The sequence below is a fragment of the Hyaena hyaena genome, unplaced genomic scaffold (assembly GCF_003009895.1).
Source record: "Hyaena hyaena isolate Hyena2069 unplaced genomic scaffold, ASM300989v1 scaffold_24, whole genome shotgun sequence".
Classification (NCBI taxonomy): Eukaryota; Metazoa; Chordata; class Mammalia; order Carnivora; family Hyaenidae; genus Hyaena; species Hyaena hyaena.
Genome location: NW_024080656.1, coordinates 1,382,288 through 1,398,053, shown reverse-complemented (window position 1 = coordinate 1,398,053; position 15,766 = coordinate 1,382,288). Strand labels below are relative to the sequence as shown.

The window sequence follows — 15,766 nt, the reverse complement described above, 5'->3', positions numbered from 1 at the left end:
ATAGTTCTTGAGAGTTATGTCCTTCACCTTGACACCTAGCCTATGCTCTCTTGCGTGGTTACTAACTAGATAGATGCAAAGTGCTATAGGCTGAGGTCAGTGTCATCCATTTCTTTCAGAGTCACTATGTAACTGATAGACAATAAATATTTGAACGAAACATTTTTTAAATAAAAAGGTATAGAAAGGTAAGAGTGCTATTTGTGATGAAGGAGCAAAAGCTGAGCTGTTATGCTTCATTTGATTAATTCGTTAAATAATATGTGAGCATCTGTGCCGCAGGGACTAGATGAATCTTCTTATGTAATAAGTATAAGGTATAATAGCTTTTACTAAACAAGTAGTTAAAATATCCCTCACAAAAACATCTGAATTTCAAGTTTCTACACCTTACTCCCCTTTCTCCTCGTTTATATGGACAACTTAAGATGAGTGTTTCTCAGTCATTCTGACTTGACTTGGGCGGTCCTTTTGGGTGATGGTCGCTTTGATGAAAGTCCTACAGCCAGGCCTTCTCTTTTCCTCTGGACAGATGTCTGCCCAGCACTTTTGGAAGAGGAGTGAACCATATCAGACCTGGAGATCAACACCACAGATGAGGAAATCCAACAACTCCCCCGGAATGGGAATGCGTGGGTTCCTGAGCTACAAGCTTTCACATGCAGAACATCACTGTTTTCAGTCATCGGGGAAAGAATTCACTTTCTCCTATTAATGGCTTGGCTTTTTGAGAGACATTCTTTTTAGCCAGAAGCAAGTCTGAGGTGCCAATTTCGGGGTATGACAGTTCGGTGTTCTTTGAGTGCCGCTGTACCCCTGTTCTACTGTTAATTTCTCAAACCCAAATCCAAATCCCATTTATTTGCATTCTATATATTAACTCATGGTGCAATCACCATTATCTCTTCTTACCGATAGCTTCTTCAAATGCAAATAAGACATTCTTCCCCTGGTCTATTAGCTGTCTGGCTCGGTTTCCCATCCACTTAAAGCCAGTTAGTGTTTCCTAAAGGGATAACCCAAAAGAGAAAGAAATGCCTTAGGCCTCCTACAGAGTAAAAGAAATTTAAGAGCAAGTCTCTGGAAACACCTTACCTCAAAGTGAAAGCCCTCCTTTAAGGCAATGGCTCGCAGGATTTTGGAGGAGACTGTGCTGGACAACATGTATATGTCTTTGAGGGCACTGTGATCTTGGTTCTTTTCTTTCCAAGAAGTAAAAAGCCACCAGCCCAAGAGGGCCCCCAACTCATTGCCTGAAAACACTCTCCATTCACCACTGAAAGAAAAAATAACCAATGCATTGATCTTAAGAGAGACACTGGAAGTGACTGGGACAGGACAGTTAAGCCAAACAAGGCTCAAAGTGGTTTCTGTAAGAATGTTCTTCTCATTCTTGTTTAAATAACTGGTTGAAAAGGTGACTGTCACTTCACAAACCTTTAAGCAGCTACTCTGTCTCAATCGGTTTGCTCAAATACCCCGTCTTTGAAGAGCGACGACACATAGCACTTTTATTTGTCTCTGGCAAAGGCTTTGGCTTTAAAGATGACAGAAATATGCTGCTCCCTTTTCTCTCCCCTTCTGCGCGCGCCCCCTCCCTCCCCCCCGCCGCCAACAGAATTATAGTTTGTGAATCTCAATTTCTGGTCCGGTCAGTATCGAGGGTTCTGAGAAGTCCATATCCTAGTGTGCCTCAAGAGCGAGTCTGCACTAAAATGGTCAGGACACCACAGAACAGACGTTGTGATATATTTTCCTCTCTACACTGGGTGGCTAGCAGTACCTCTTGCGTTTCAGCATGCATCACCCTTGCCTAACTTTCCAGAAAGTGATTCAAATTAAACCTGTCTGATCCTAATCTAAAACCCCAATCCTCTGGCAGCATCCCCGGCTTGCTCGCTGCTCCCAAAACATCACATGTGCTGTTTGACACCCAAAACTGCTTGGACCCCTGCCTGCTTTCCATCTTTTCCCTCCACGTATGCCCTATTCCTCTGCACAAATTCTACAGTCAAACTTGTCTTAAACACTGGGTACCCCAGTTCTATTCCTCTCTGGTCCGCTCAACCTAAATTCAACATTTCCTTGAAGGTCGAGCTCCTTCAGCAAACTCTTCAGTAAATACTGAACTGTAAAGACAGCAGCAAACAAAGTACTTGCCTGCATTAGAAACAGTCATTAATTATAAAATCGATGAGGAAATGAGAGAAGATAGGTAGCAATTTCAATTACAAATACATCCTGGGCTGGTTTACTGTGCGTTATGCTTGCCAATCATCGTGTGGCATTTTGCTGTATGTTAGGGGGTCAGTGAGGTGATGATCTGTACAATGATCAGTAAATACTTCCAGGAGCAGTTTACTGCTGAAGACGTTGCCCATTATGTTTTCTACTAGATAGGTAATCACAATCAATTGTACCTGTCCTGCTTTTCTGCCACAGCAAGTCTATCAGCATCCGGGTCGTTGGCTAAAACGATTTTGGCCTTGGTTTTGTCAGCCAAGGCAAAAGATAAAGTCTGAAAAAGAGGAGGAAAATAACAGATTATGTCAATCAACAACTGAGCATATTGCCGTCTTCAAAAACATTCAGTTCTTCAAGAACTAAAAGAACTTTCCCCAAAGGCTGAGTTTTATTTCTGGAGCTGGTCTCAGCTGGTCACAAATTACTTCCTAAGTTAGAAGTCAGATAATGGGAACATCAACACATGACCCACACCTTCCTGTGGGATTCACCTCACGTCCAATAGTGTAGGTGTGGTTGGACTAGTATATTTCTAGGCCTTGCCAAGTAACCAACCGCAAAACAAACCAAAATAAGCCAATTTGTTGAATATCACTGTTACCCTTAACCTTTAAAAACGCGAAAGGAACCATAATTTAAATAGCACTACTTCAGGGGCACCTGAGTGGCTCAGTCAGCTAAGAGTCTAACTTTGGCTCAGGTCATGATCTCATCGCTGGTGGGTTCAAGCCCCACGTCAGGCTCTGTGCTGAAAGCTCTGAGCCTGGAGCCTGCTTTGGATTCTGTGTCTCTCTCTCTCTCACAAAAATGAATAACTTAAAATAAATAAATAAATAAATAGCACTACTTCATACTAGAAAAATTACAGATTAAAAATATTGAGGAATAAAAATCATGTGATAAATATTCATTCTACTACTGTTTCTTTAAAACATTAAAAAGCAGAGTAAAACTTAATTTAAATCTAATTAATTCAATTTAAAATACCATTTCAATTTCAGCTCTCACATCCTGATGCTAAGAGATGTGTTTTGAAGGTTCCGATAAGAAATAGATAAGTAACAGGGGTGCCTGGGTGGCTCAGTTGGTTAAAACTTCGGCTCAGGTCATGATCTCACGGTTCGTGGGTTCGGGCCCCACATTGGGCTCTGTGCTGACAGCTAGCTCAGAGCCTGGAGCCTGTTTCGGATTCTGTGTCTCCCTCTCTCGGTGACACTCTCCTGCTCATGCTGTCTCTCACTCTCTCTCTCTCAGAAATAAATAAAACGTTAAAGAAAAATTTAAAAAAAGAAATGGATGAGTAATAGATATAAGTATTTCTCATGATAAAATTCATTTTCTGTTTAGCACAATGAAAACACATAAAAAGGGGTGCCTGGTGGCTTGGTCGGCTAAGCATCCAACTCTTGGTTTCAGCTCAGGTCACAGTCTCATGTTTTGTGAGATCGAATCTGCACCAGGCTCTGTGCTGACAGCATGGGGCCTGCCTGGGATTCTCTATCTCTCTGCCCCTCCCCCATTCACTCTCTCTGTCTCTTAAAATAAATAAATAAAAGTTTAAAAAAATACATAAAAATTATTTTACTTGATAGTAAGAATTTTCAATATAACAGGTAAGTTTTAGAACATAAAAGATCAGGTTACCAAGACTCCTTTACCCTCTTCAGGATTTGGGTATTTCACTGTTGGGAACTCAGGATCTGGATCTTTCTGTTCAGGAACAGCCTCAGGAGGAGCTAAGTCAAAAGCCTTGAAAGCCGACTGCACAAAGTTATGACCCACACCGTGGACAGAGGTGTGCACAAACTTCACCTTGGTCTCCCTGTTCACACTCCTGGGATTAAACACATCATGGGAAAGGATAAAATATAGATAAAATATTTAAATATGGCTCGCAAAACTAGAAACTTTGCTATTAAAGAACCAGATTCCTAAGAAAGGAAGAAATCAATGTAATAAGATGTACAAGACAACGATGATCTAATTCCATTTAAAAAAGAAGTGGGGTGCCTGGGTGGCTCAGATGGATAAGCGTCCAACTCTTGATTTTGACTCAGGTCATGATCTCGAGGTTCGTGAGTTCAAGCCTCATGTCACGCTCTGTGCTGACAGTGCAGGTCGTGCTTGGGGTTCTTTCTGTCTCCCTCTCTCTGGCCCTCCCCCACTGGTGTGCCCTCTCTCTTCTCTCTCTCTCCAATAAATAAATAAACTTTAAAAGAAAAAAAGAAATTGTTAGATAAAGGTGATATTCCCAATTAGTCAAAAAAGATAGATTCTTCAATTTGATGTGTTGGTATAACCACAAAACTTAAAAATAAAACACCCCAATCCTTTTCCTGCTTTTGTGTCTCACATAAAATTAAAACTCACCAGTGAATGAAAAGATTTAAACATTATAAAATGTAAAGATGCAAGTCCTAGAAAAAAAACAAGGGGAATTTTTAAAAAATAATCTTGGTGTAGAGAAAGTCTTCTTAAATAGGACATAAAACTCAGAACTCATAAATTAAAAAATTGATCTTTTAATCAATTTTTATAAGAGTTCATCCAAAAGTTTCAATAAAAAAGTCCAAAGGTAACAATAGCAGAAGGGAAAACAATATTTGAAATAAATGAAGACTATTTTTGTATATAAGCGAAGAGGTTTTATAAATGCAAGATGAATAAATACACAGAAAAATAGAGGTTAAATGAGTATGAAAAAATAGTTTATTCATACTTAAGGAATCCAAATAAAGTAAGATATTAAGTTTTTTTTTTTAATGTTTTATTTATTTCTAAGAGAGAGAGAGAGAGAGAGAGACAGCGTGAACAGGGGAGGGTCAGAGAGAGAGAGAGAGAGAGAGACAGACTGTGAAACAGGCTCCAGGCTCTGAGCTGGCAGTCAGCACAGAGCCCGACACGGGGCTCGAACCCACAAACCGCGAGATCATGACCTAAGCGAAAGTCGGACGCTTAACCGACTAAGCCACCCAGGCGCCCCTAAGTTTTTTTTTTAAGAGAGAGAACAGGAGTTCAGGTGAAAGTGGGGGAGAGGCAGAGGGAGAGAGAGAGAATCCCAAGCGGGCTCCACGTCCAGTGCAGAGGGCACAGAGCCCAGCTCCCAGCTGGCACTCAGGACTGTCAGATCATGACCTGAGCAAAATCAAGAGTCGGGCACTTGACTGAGTCCCCAAGGTGTCCCAAGATACTACTTTCATCTAGTAAAATAAGAAATTTGATAATACTAGTATGGGTAAGATGTGGACCTTATATATCCAATATATGTGGATCATATATTATTATGATATACTTGATATATGATATATTACATCATTGTATTTGATATTGCTATGATTACGTTGGTGGGAGTGTCAAGTAGTATAACATTTTTGGAGAGCAGTTTATTAATCGTTGACAACTCTGTAAATGCATGCACAGTGCTGATGCCAGCAATGTCTCTTATGACACACACCCGCACACAAGCAAGTTCTCAAGGAACTGTGCTGGTGCATGCTGCCGCCAGTGCTCCGTGGGGTAGCAAACAACTTGAAACCCTCACCTTTGTGAAATTCAATCAGAGGGACGAAAGGAAGACGCACAGATGTATTTTGTTTGGTATATACACCATTTACAAAATGGTCCCCGATACTTAAAAATTAGGAGATTTCACACAGAAAACGTAGGTTTTTCATTTCTCTTACAGAGAACAAATCAGGTGATCTGGCCACTCTGAACCTCCATTTGCTCATGTTAACAGCCAGCCTGTAGGGCCACTCCCTTCAGATGCAACCGGCCCCAGTGGTCCAACAAACACAATATTAGAGACAGTCTAGAAATTATGCTTCTTTAAAATCAGTGGTTTCTTGGGGCACCTTGGGTGGCTCAGTTGGCTGGGCGTCCGACTTCTGCTCAGGTCATGATCTCACGGTTTGTGGGTTCGAGCCCCGTGTCGGGCGCTGTGCTGACAGCCAGCTCAGAGCCTGGAGCCTGTTTCAGATTCTGTGTCTCCCTCTCTCTCTGACCCTTCCCTGCTCATGCTGTCTCTCTTTCTCTCCCTCTCTCAGAAATTAATAAAAACATTTAAAAAAATTAAAAATGGAACACTATTCTAAAAAAAATTAAAAATTAAAAAAAAATCCGTGGTTTCTTGCTGGAGGACAGTCAGGAGTGGCAGGACCCAGGCATGCTGCAGAAGGACAACACTGTCACTCGGCTGGGCTGCTTCTCGCCTAACCAACCTCAAGTCTGAGCCACTGGGTTAAATCAATCCCTTACATCATCCCTTACAGCAGAGGAATCAGGACCAACCGGGGCCGACACAGAAGGCATCCATGACAAATTACCCGGAGGAAAAAACTATATGCACCCTATATTCCAATTTATGGTTTTGAAACATATTACACATATAATATGCTGGCATATGCACAGGAAATTTCTAGAAAGATGAAAAAATCAGTGTCTCCTTTTGCTACGTTTCAGCAAGTTTATTTTTTTACATACACATACACATATATACACTCACATGCATATATATGTGTGTGTAGATATATGTGTATGTGTGTGTATATATGTATGTGTATATACATATATATATCTATATATATATGATTCTACCACAGAGGTCACCAAAGTACAGCCAATGTCAGCCACCTGCTTTTGTAAATAATTTTTTTTAACCTAGCTATGTTTGTGCTCATTCATTCCTGTATCATCTATAGCTGCTTTCCTACTACCACAACAGTTGGGTATTTGTAATAATACAATGGCTCACAGAGCCAAAAATATTTATTATCTGTCCTTTCAAGAAAAATTGCCAACCCCTGACCTATGGCCTCTGAAACCAGATGCTGCTACAGAAGATGTATCAATTGAAGAGAAAAATTTAATGAAAACTGATCGAACTTGGCTAAATCACATATTTTAACTGACCTGAGGTGAGTTTACAATTGATCCATTTACCTGTGAAAACAGTATTTTTTAAGGTCTTCAAAGTAGCTCTTACTGATGGAAGCACTTGGGTCATGAAGCAGTGGACTGCCATGAAGTAAAGAATCGTCCCAAGCTTGAGGCCATGGCTCTAGATTTTCTTCAATAGCTTGAGAAATTCCTTTATCATGAGGAGAGGTGATCTGAGCTCCATTGTCCCAGTAGACCTGGAGAACCCAGGAAAAATCCAGAAGGCTTATGGTTAATGGAAAGAAAGCCTTTGTTACCTACTCAGTGAAGGTGTAGGATACACATAGAAGGACACAGGTGTGGAGGGAAAAGCGCAGAGTGAATACCTTGTAACCGTTATCCTGCTTTGGGTTGTGGGAGGCAGTTATCATGATTCCAGCACAAAGTTTCAAATGCAGCACGGTGTAGGGCTGTCAAGGCAGGAAGCAAGAACAGTTTCAAACAAAGAACAGGATATACTTAGTGTGTTAATTGTATACTGTTTGTATTGGCTTGTTTTCCTTTAATAAACATAAACATCATAACGCATTATTCAATATTTTTGTGCCACACCCAAGTATACTTGCATTTCCCTTAGAACTGACTCACTGCTCAAAACTCTGGGATATGCACCCTAACAAGACAGGTGAGGATTTTCCTAGGTGCCTTCTCATTTTGTCTTCCACTTGGTAGAGGAAGCAAATTGTTCAAATAAAAAGTTAAAAAATTTTTTTAACGTTTATTTATTTTTGAGAGCGAGAGAGATATAGCAGGTGAATGGGGAGGGGCGGAGAGAGAGGGAGACACAAAATCTGAAATGGGCTCCAGGCTCTGAGCTGTCAGCACAGAACCCAATGCAGGGCTTGAACCTACAAACCATGAGATCATGACCCGAGCTGAAGTCAGACGCTTTACCGACTAAGCCACCCAGGTGCCCCAAAAAGGTCTGAATCTTTCATTTCACATTCTTTTAAGCCTTCTGCTTGGAACAGAAGCGTCTGGATTCAGTTTCTTCCCTCCAGTGGCTTTCTCTTCTTTCCCATTTGCTTTTAGGGAACCGTGGAAGGAAATGTTGAAGACATGGAGAGTGCTCCTATAGCTTGCTCACTCATCGCCTACTCCAGGGTTAGAAATCCTTCTCGTGTATTTCTGCTTGGCCCCCATCTTTACAAGGCTACTTCTCCAAATAGGGAGAGGGGTGGGCTTAGCCTCCCTATGGCTGCTTTTGAGATTTCCTCTACACAGGCTACTGGAGATTCTAACCATCTGCACCCCTTCCAGCCTCCCAGCAAGAATCTCTGGGATCATTTGGCCCTTTAGGAGTTATTTTACACCCCCAAAACAAAGGAAAAAGGAGAACCACTCCACAGCATGAGAAAATGATCATGAGAGACTCCTATAATTCATGTCTGATATAAAAACCATAGCGGTTAACACTTACATAGTACAGAAGTCCAAGGTTGCTTGAACACATTGCAACCTTGCCATCAAACTGTGAAATCCGAGCTACGTCTGGACGGGACATTGCGTGTGTACTGGGTTATTTACAGTCTGGGAGGTGATGCATCTACTTGTCAGCACACTAGAGCCAGGAAGCACAAGCTGCGGGACTGCCCTCTGTATTTAGATGCTCTCTTCTCCACTCCATGTACGTAGCTTCATTCTAAGCATGTTTTTGGCTTAATTTCTGAAAATGCATATTCTCAGCATCTGGCCCTGTTCCTAACAGTTCTGTCTACTTAAAAACAACAGTTGTCACAGACCCTATTGTCTTTTTCTTTAGGTTCTGCTACATTAAGAATTACATATAAAACTTACTAAGATGTGCCAAGCACGCTTCTTGTTCTGGGCATGAAGTGTTTAGAACAAAACATTTGTCTGAAAAGCTGGTGCATCAACTTGTCAAAAATATTTGGGGTAAGGCTAGTTTGAAGTGAATTCAGATTTAGACCAAGACATTTCCTTTGGGACCCAAGGCATTGTGCCAATGAGAAAAAGAACTACAAACCGAATGAAAACACAGATGACCAACAAAATATTTTGCTAACCAGCTAAAACATCCTTTGAATGCTAACCAAAGGAAAACTGCACTTAGAAAAAAAGTCAATTCTTGGGGCGCCTGGGTGGCTTAGTCGGTTAAGCGTCCGACTTTTGCTTAGGTCATGATCTCGCGGTTCGTGGGTTCAAGCCCCGCGTCGGGCTCTGTGCTGACTGCCAGCTCAGAGCCTGGAGCCTGTTTCAGAGTCTGTGTCTCCCTCTCTCTCTGACCCTCCCCTGCTCACGCTGTCTCTCTCTCTCTCTCCTAGAAATAAAGAAAAAGAAAAAAAAGAAAAGAAAAAAAGTCAATTCTTGGGTGCCTAGGTGGCTCAGCCGGTTAAACATCTGACTTCAGCTCAGGTCACGATCTCGCGGTTCAGAAGTTCGAGCCCCACATCGGGCTTTGTGTTGACAGCTCAGAGCCTGGAGCCTGCTTCAGATTCTGTGTCTCCCTCTCTCTCTCTCCCCTTCTCATACTCTGTGTGTCTCTCTCTATCTCAAAAATAAATAAAATAATTTAAAAAAGAAAAAAGAAAAAAAAGAAAAATTTTAAAAATAAAAAAAAATAAATTCTGACACACTGGAAGTTGAACACCATAGCAATATTGCCAGGGTGTAGGAAAACCATGCTCAGAGAGATGAGAGAATAATGATAAATGCCAAGGGGCTCTTCTGTCATATAAATACCCAAATCCCAAAGACTGCAAAATGCAGCCACATCCCATCCCTGATCCCATGATAGAAAATTATAAACAGAAAGGGATGCTTACCACAAAGGGGGTGGGGGTGATATCAGAAAAGAGGTACACAGGAATCCCTTGAGTGATGAATGTGGTTGCAGCAAGTCGGGCAAACCTGGAAACGCAGCGTGATGAGAGAGAAAGGAGAATTAGGACTGTCGGGACCGTGCGTGAGGGCGAAGCAGGAAATGAATGTCCGACCACTTCTTTGGGTTCGTTTGTTCTATTTCCATTGGCAGAGAGCATTCAAGCTGGAGGCATCTTAGACGTCGTCTCGTTCTACCCCTTTATTGGACAGAAATGGGACTAAGGCCAAGGAAAGCCAGACAGTTGTCCCATGTCAAACACTCTTCTTGGAGCTGGGTGGGCACAAAGAAATCTCTGTGCTTTAACAACTCAAGTGTTAAAATTCTTAGGATCCACAGAAATACAAAAATGATTTTGACAGCAAAAAAAAAAAAAAAAAAAAAAAAAAAAGGCTTCTATATAAGGAAACTCATAAAAAAATAAAATTCAGCAAAAACAGTATTAATAAAAATCTGAATGAAGTCTAAACTGCATTCATTAGAACTGAAATGACTTGATAAGTTTATCACATGTTCTGGCTGCTTTTAAAGGCGCCATCTTAAAAGGAGCAAGGGAGGCACTCAACATATACATTATATACACAAACTAAGTTACCAATCTGCACAAGAAAGATTCAATGTGTTTTCTGCATATGCTTGACAGTTACTGTTTATGTTTCCCACCAGATATTTAAAATTGGAAGACGGAGGAATAAACAAACAGTTCCTTACATAAAATTCTGAGACTGCAATGGTTTCTAACTCTTTAAGAAGATTCCATTTACTCATCATGAGTGTTTTACCGTGAATTGGTTTAATATTTATGCTGCAGTTTCTAAATATCTGCACGTTGTTGGTGATAGAGAGCAACCCGGGGCTCCACTCTATCCCATCAAACACTGAGACGTGAACCATAAACTCATATGGCCGTCACATTAAAGAAGTGATATGGCTCCAAGGCCAGAGCAAGGAATATCTATAACTTCACTGACAATATGAGCACATATGAAGGATGTATCAACCAGAAGCAGGTCTGTCAGCCTAAAATGAAGCAATTTCAGAAGCTCAACAGTGCAATTAGCCACATACAGCACTGGGCATGCTCTGCCTGGATCATGTGATTCGCCTCTGGGCCAGGGAAGCATGTTATGACCTAATTCTAACTGTAAATTCGTTAAGTGAAAACTGACAAACTGATTTTCTCGCTTATACGATGTCACTCTCTTATAAATCTAGGGCTACAGTTCCTCTCTAGCGCTGTTGACATAACACACATTTTTGAGCCTACAGCTTAAGGGCAAAAATCTTACGTCACTGTGAGTTCAGGCTGCGGGCTGGTGTCATCTAATCTTATGCCCCAGCTATGTTCCCCTCCTCAGAACTGCACAGAGAAGCTCCTGATGGGCAAAGATTAGGACTCTATGAACTCAGCCTGTACCATGAAGGTATGGGGACTTTCCATTAATATTAAATACTTGTATGTTCTTCTAACCTAAGAAACTACTAACACTTCTACTCTACAGTGCCAAAAAATTCATCAGAATAGAGGAAGTGTTCAAGTAAAAAAGAGGGTCAAGAGCAGGGGTTGGCAATCCACAGCCCATTTTGTAAATAAAGTTTTATTGGAACACCTCCATGCCCGCTCAATATGTATAATCTATGACTGTGCTTGTGCTCCATGCCAGAGCTGAGTAATTGTGACAGGCTGGACAGTCCACAGCGTGTAAGATGTTTACTCTTTACACTGATGTCAGCTTCGTTAGGCTGAAACTGTGGCTCCCTCTCTCACTTCATGATCTCAGAAGATCACAGAGAAAAAAGTACACTTTATAGGCTGTTGTGACAATGAAATGAGTAAACACCTGGGGGCCTGGTTCAAACTCAGCACTGGAATAATTGCTGCTATTACCCTCATCACCGTCATCATCTGCCTCATCATCATCTGCTTATAGCTACATGAGAGTCCCAATGGTTTAGAAACGATACAAGAATGCAGCTTAAAGCAGGTGTTCTAGAATGGGAAGGAGCTCATGTGGCTTATGAAAAGTGGAAGAAAAAAATGACATAAATGGAAGAGAGAGAAAGGGAGAAACAATGTTGCCCCTTTAAAAATGTCTTTCATTTAGATACATATTAAATTCTAAATTGTCTAAATAATTTCATTCTCTTAAATGAAAAATCAGAATTCTTAAAGTTGCGAACAGAATGGACTCATTTTTAGAGTTAAGTGATATAGCTGACAAATGTATGTAAAGTGATTAAAAACAAACCCACCAAATACACTATAACAAAATGGTTTCTTAAATATCTTTAAATACCTTCTGCTGTTGCCTCCACTTGGTGGATGAGCTCGAGCATCAAAGCTAATCACGACACCTCTTTGCTTCAGGTCGCTGAATTGTTTTTCCAGGTATCTGCAAAATCCCTGAAAAGTATCCCATGGATAATGAAACAAACTGAATAAGAAAATAACAGCTTCAGTTACTGTCTAACTATATGTAGCAGGTACTGTGCTAGACACTTAGTATCTATTATCGGCAACCCCCAGATCAGTTTTGCCAAGGAATCCGTTTTACAGTTGGGAAAGTTAAGGCTCAGGGAGGCTTGCCGGGACACATGAATAGCAGAGCCTGGATTTCTGCCTGGGTCTGGTTGGAGGTGGTACAGTGTAGGGGTTCAAAGCACACATTATTGGTGGACTTTATACTCAACTCTGCCACCTATGAGTAAATGACAAATCCCTTCATTACTTGGTGCCTCGGTTTCCTGTTCTGTCAAACGGGGAAAACAATAGTACCGACCCCAAAGGGCTGTTTTAAAGATTAAATCAATTAAAATATGTTGAGTGCTGACAATCCAATTCCAAGTGAGCACCATGTGTTTGCTGTTATGAACATTATTTTTATTATTTTCCTTTAAAGTCTATATTCCTCCCTTTATACTAGTTCTGAAATGTCTGACTGGGGACAGGAGATGTTTCAGACATTTCAGCCTGCTCTGTAACATCAGAAGATCAAAGAAACTAATATGTTTTGTAAGCTTTTGACAATCATCTGGTCTAAACCTGTTCTACTTGTGATCTTGTTTTCCAGCAAGCCAAACTTTCATGGAGGCCTTATCAGTCTAATTACACAGCATAGTCAATTAACATATAAAAATTGTGCAGAGGTTGGGCTATTATCACCTGCCTACAACTGATGGAACACGTAATTTCTGTATCTCAGTGTGTGCAATAACCTCACATTGATCTGAAATATGAAAGATTAGAAAACAGTGAACTTTGAACTCAATAGGTTTATATCACTGGAAAAAATAGGTTTTAGTACAGAACAAACAGAACTCTGGCTGACTGGGTAAGAACATTACTTACTTTACTTGGACTGAAGAAAGCGGGTTTTTTTGTCCCCTCCCTTGAAGGAGGTCTTTTAGAAAATAAATGTAACTTTTATTTTTGGTAGGGGAGATATTTCACAGTTTTGTGGCCAGAACAGTGCCAATTGAGAATGCTTTCAGTTTTTTTGCAGGCAAAAATATTGCACTGGGCTAATCTTTTGAGTTGAGCAATATAGGAATAAGGACACATGTACATTGGTTTTGTGGGTTTTCCAGAAGATACCCAGATGCCTCTAAGGCTTACACCCTCTCCCTAGCCCCAGTGGACCACTGTCCTGTGGCCCCAGTGTTCAAGGGCACAAAAATCACTCAGTCTAAGCCCAGAAGCTTTACACCACCAAACCTCTTTAAAAATACTCCGAGGCTGGGGCACCTGGGTGGCTCAGTCAGTTGAGCGTCTGACTTCGGCTCTGGTCATGATCTCCCAGGTTCATGAGTTGGAGCCCCACATCGGGCTTGTCTGCTGTCTCCCTCTTCCTACCCCTCTCCTGCTTGCACCCTCCCCAAAATAAGCAAATATCAAAAAAGAAAATAATACAAAACTCTGGGGCCAGCTGAGATTAAGGGTTTGAGAAAATGGCTAAGGGAAGAGGGTTTGTTTATTCTAGAGAAGGCTCAGTGTGGGATGAGGGCGATTTTCAGAATTGAAATGTTATCATAGGACAGAATAAAGGAATTCTGTATGGTTTCAAAATCTCAAACTGTGAGTTGTTTGTCCTGGGAATCCTCTTTCTCTGATTTTGAAACCACGCCTAAGACTTTAAAAATGTACCTGCAGATGTCATAAAACTGTCACATCTTTCAACTTCTGTGTCGCCTATTGTAAATTTACAGTGTAGGCCGGGTAATCAGTTCAAAGTGGTGGGGGACTGTAGAGGAAATTATCACAAGGGGTGGCTGGTTGAATCAGCTGATCTTTAAAGGATCTACTCATTTTAGTTTTGTAGGATTCTTAACGATCAGAAGGTCTACTCCCAGAAGAGGCCAATTCCCCTGGGGGAGAAGATGTGTGAGACAGGGCCCAACACTTTTCTGAGGATAAATTTCATCATACTCAGAAACTAGATGTAGATGAATACAGGAGAAAAGGCTCTGAGTTCATCTAGAATTCCTTAGAATCCTCTAACAATTAAGCCTAATGGAGATGTAACCAATTGGACTTTCCAAAGATAGCCATGTGGATACATCCCATTCCCTGGGCTCCTCTAATGGGACAGTGACGTTCCTCCGTTGAGAGGTGAGCATCCATGTGCCCTCCCCTGAACAGGAACAGCCTTACTGAGTCGCTCTAACAGATAGAGAATATGATGGAATTGACTGAATTTGTGTGACTTTCAAGGCTGGGTCATAAAAATCAATACTGCTTCCACCTGTGCACACTCTCTCTGGATGCTGTCATTGGCTGCTCTCTGAGCCATACTGTAAGGAAGCCCAGGGCACACAGAATGTTCCAGCTCCAGCTAAGCTCTCAGCCAAAGTCAGCAGTAACTGCAGATGTGTGCATGAATGAGCTTTCAGGTGATTCCAGCCTCTAAGCTGGCCTAGGGAATGCCAAGTCCAGCAGAGATGAGCTGTCCCTCCGCTGTGATGACCTCCACCTCCGCTACAGATTTGTGAGCAAAATAAATGCGGCTGTTGTTCAAAACCACTATGTTTTGGGTGATTAGTTATACAGCCCTATTACCTAGAGCAGAGGGTGACTTTACCGAGGCATAATCCCATGCAAACCATAAACTAGAATAGGATTCCCAGGCTCACTCCATTGTAAGCCTCCCCTCAAAAAAGATTTCAGAAATTTGTTGCCAGGGTTCCCATGGCAACTCCATACCCTTATGCAAGACTTCCTTATTAGGGTTTCATTAGAACATGCCCAAGTCTGCCTTTTATACTGGGAGGTACATGTAAGGTACACATAATCATTAGTCAATTTTTCTAGCCCTTTTTCCCTTCAGAATTAAAGTCACCTACATTTTCTTTCTCTCTCTCTTTTTTCTTTTTTGAGAGAGATAGAGCATGCAAGCATGCATGCATGCATGTATGAGTGCAAGTGGGGGAGAGGCAGAAGAAGAGGGACAGAGAGAATCCCAAGCAGTCTACACGATGTCAGTGCACAGCCTGACACAGGACTCGATCTCATGACCTGAGATGAAAGATCATGATTATCAAACCGTGAGATCATGACCTGAGCTGAAATCAACAGTCCAGCGTTTCACCAACTGAGAGACCCAGGCGCCCCAAAGTCACCTTCATTTTTTAACCTACATTTTATATAGTTGAAGAAACTGAATTAATCTGTTTTTCATTTCCCTCATTAACAAAACTCTGGCTACTCTGTGGCAGATCTTCTGTTTCATCAAAAGATTCATCTCT

The 15,766-nt window shown here is 41.3% G+C and overlaps 1 protein-coding gene across 1 annotated transcript in view; it reads right to left on the bottom strand.

The window, feature by feature from the left end:
- Positions 1 to 15,766, bottom strand: part of PGM2 (phosphoglucomutase 2) — a 37,192-nt gene that overhangs the window by 14,801 nt on the left and 6,625 nt on the right. Inside the window, exons 3-10 of the mRNA XM_039227030.1 lie at positions 12,322 to 12,428; positions 9,969 to 10,053; positions 7,509 to 7,592; positions 7,186 to 7,379; positions 3,889 to 4,078; positions 2,421 to 2,518; positions 1,096 to 1,276; positions 913 to 1,006 (exon numbers count right to left, since the gene is read on the bottom strand). Coding sequence (XP_039082961.1) covers positions 913 to 1,006; positions 1,096 to 1,276; positions 2,421 to 2,518; positions 3,889 to 4,078; positions 7,186 to 7,379; positions 7,509 to 7,592; positions 9,969 to 10,053; positions 12,322 to 12,428 — 1,033 coding nt within the window. The remainder of the gene's footprint in view (positions 1 to 912; positions 1,007 to 1,095; positions 1,277 to 2,420; positions 2,519 to 3,888; positions 4,079 to 7,185; positions 7,380 to 7,508; positions 7,593 to 9,968; positions 10,054 to 12,321; positions 12,429 to 15,766) is intronic.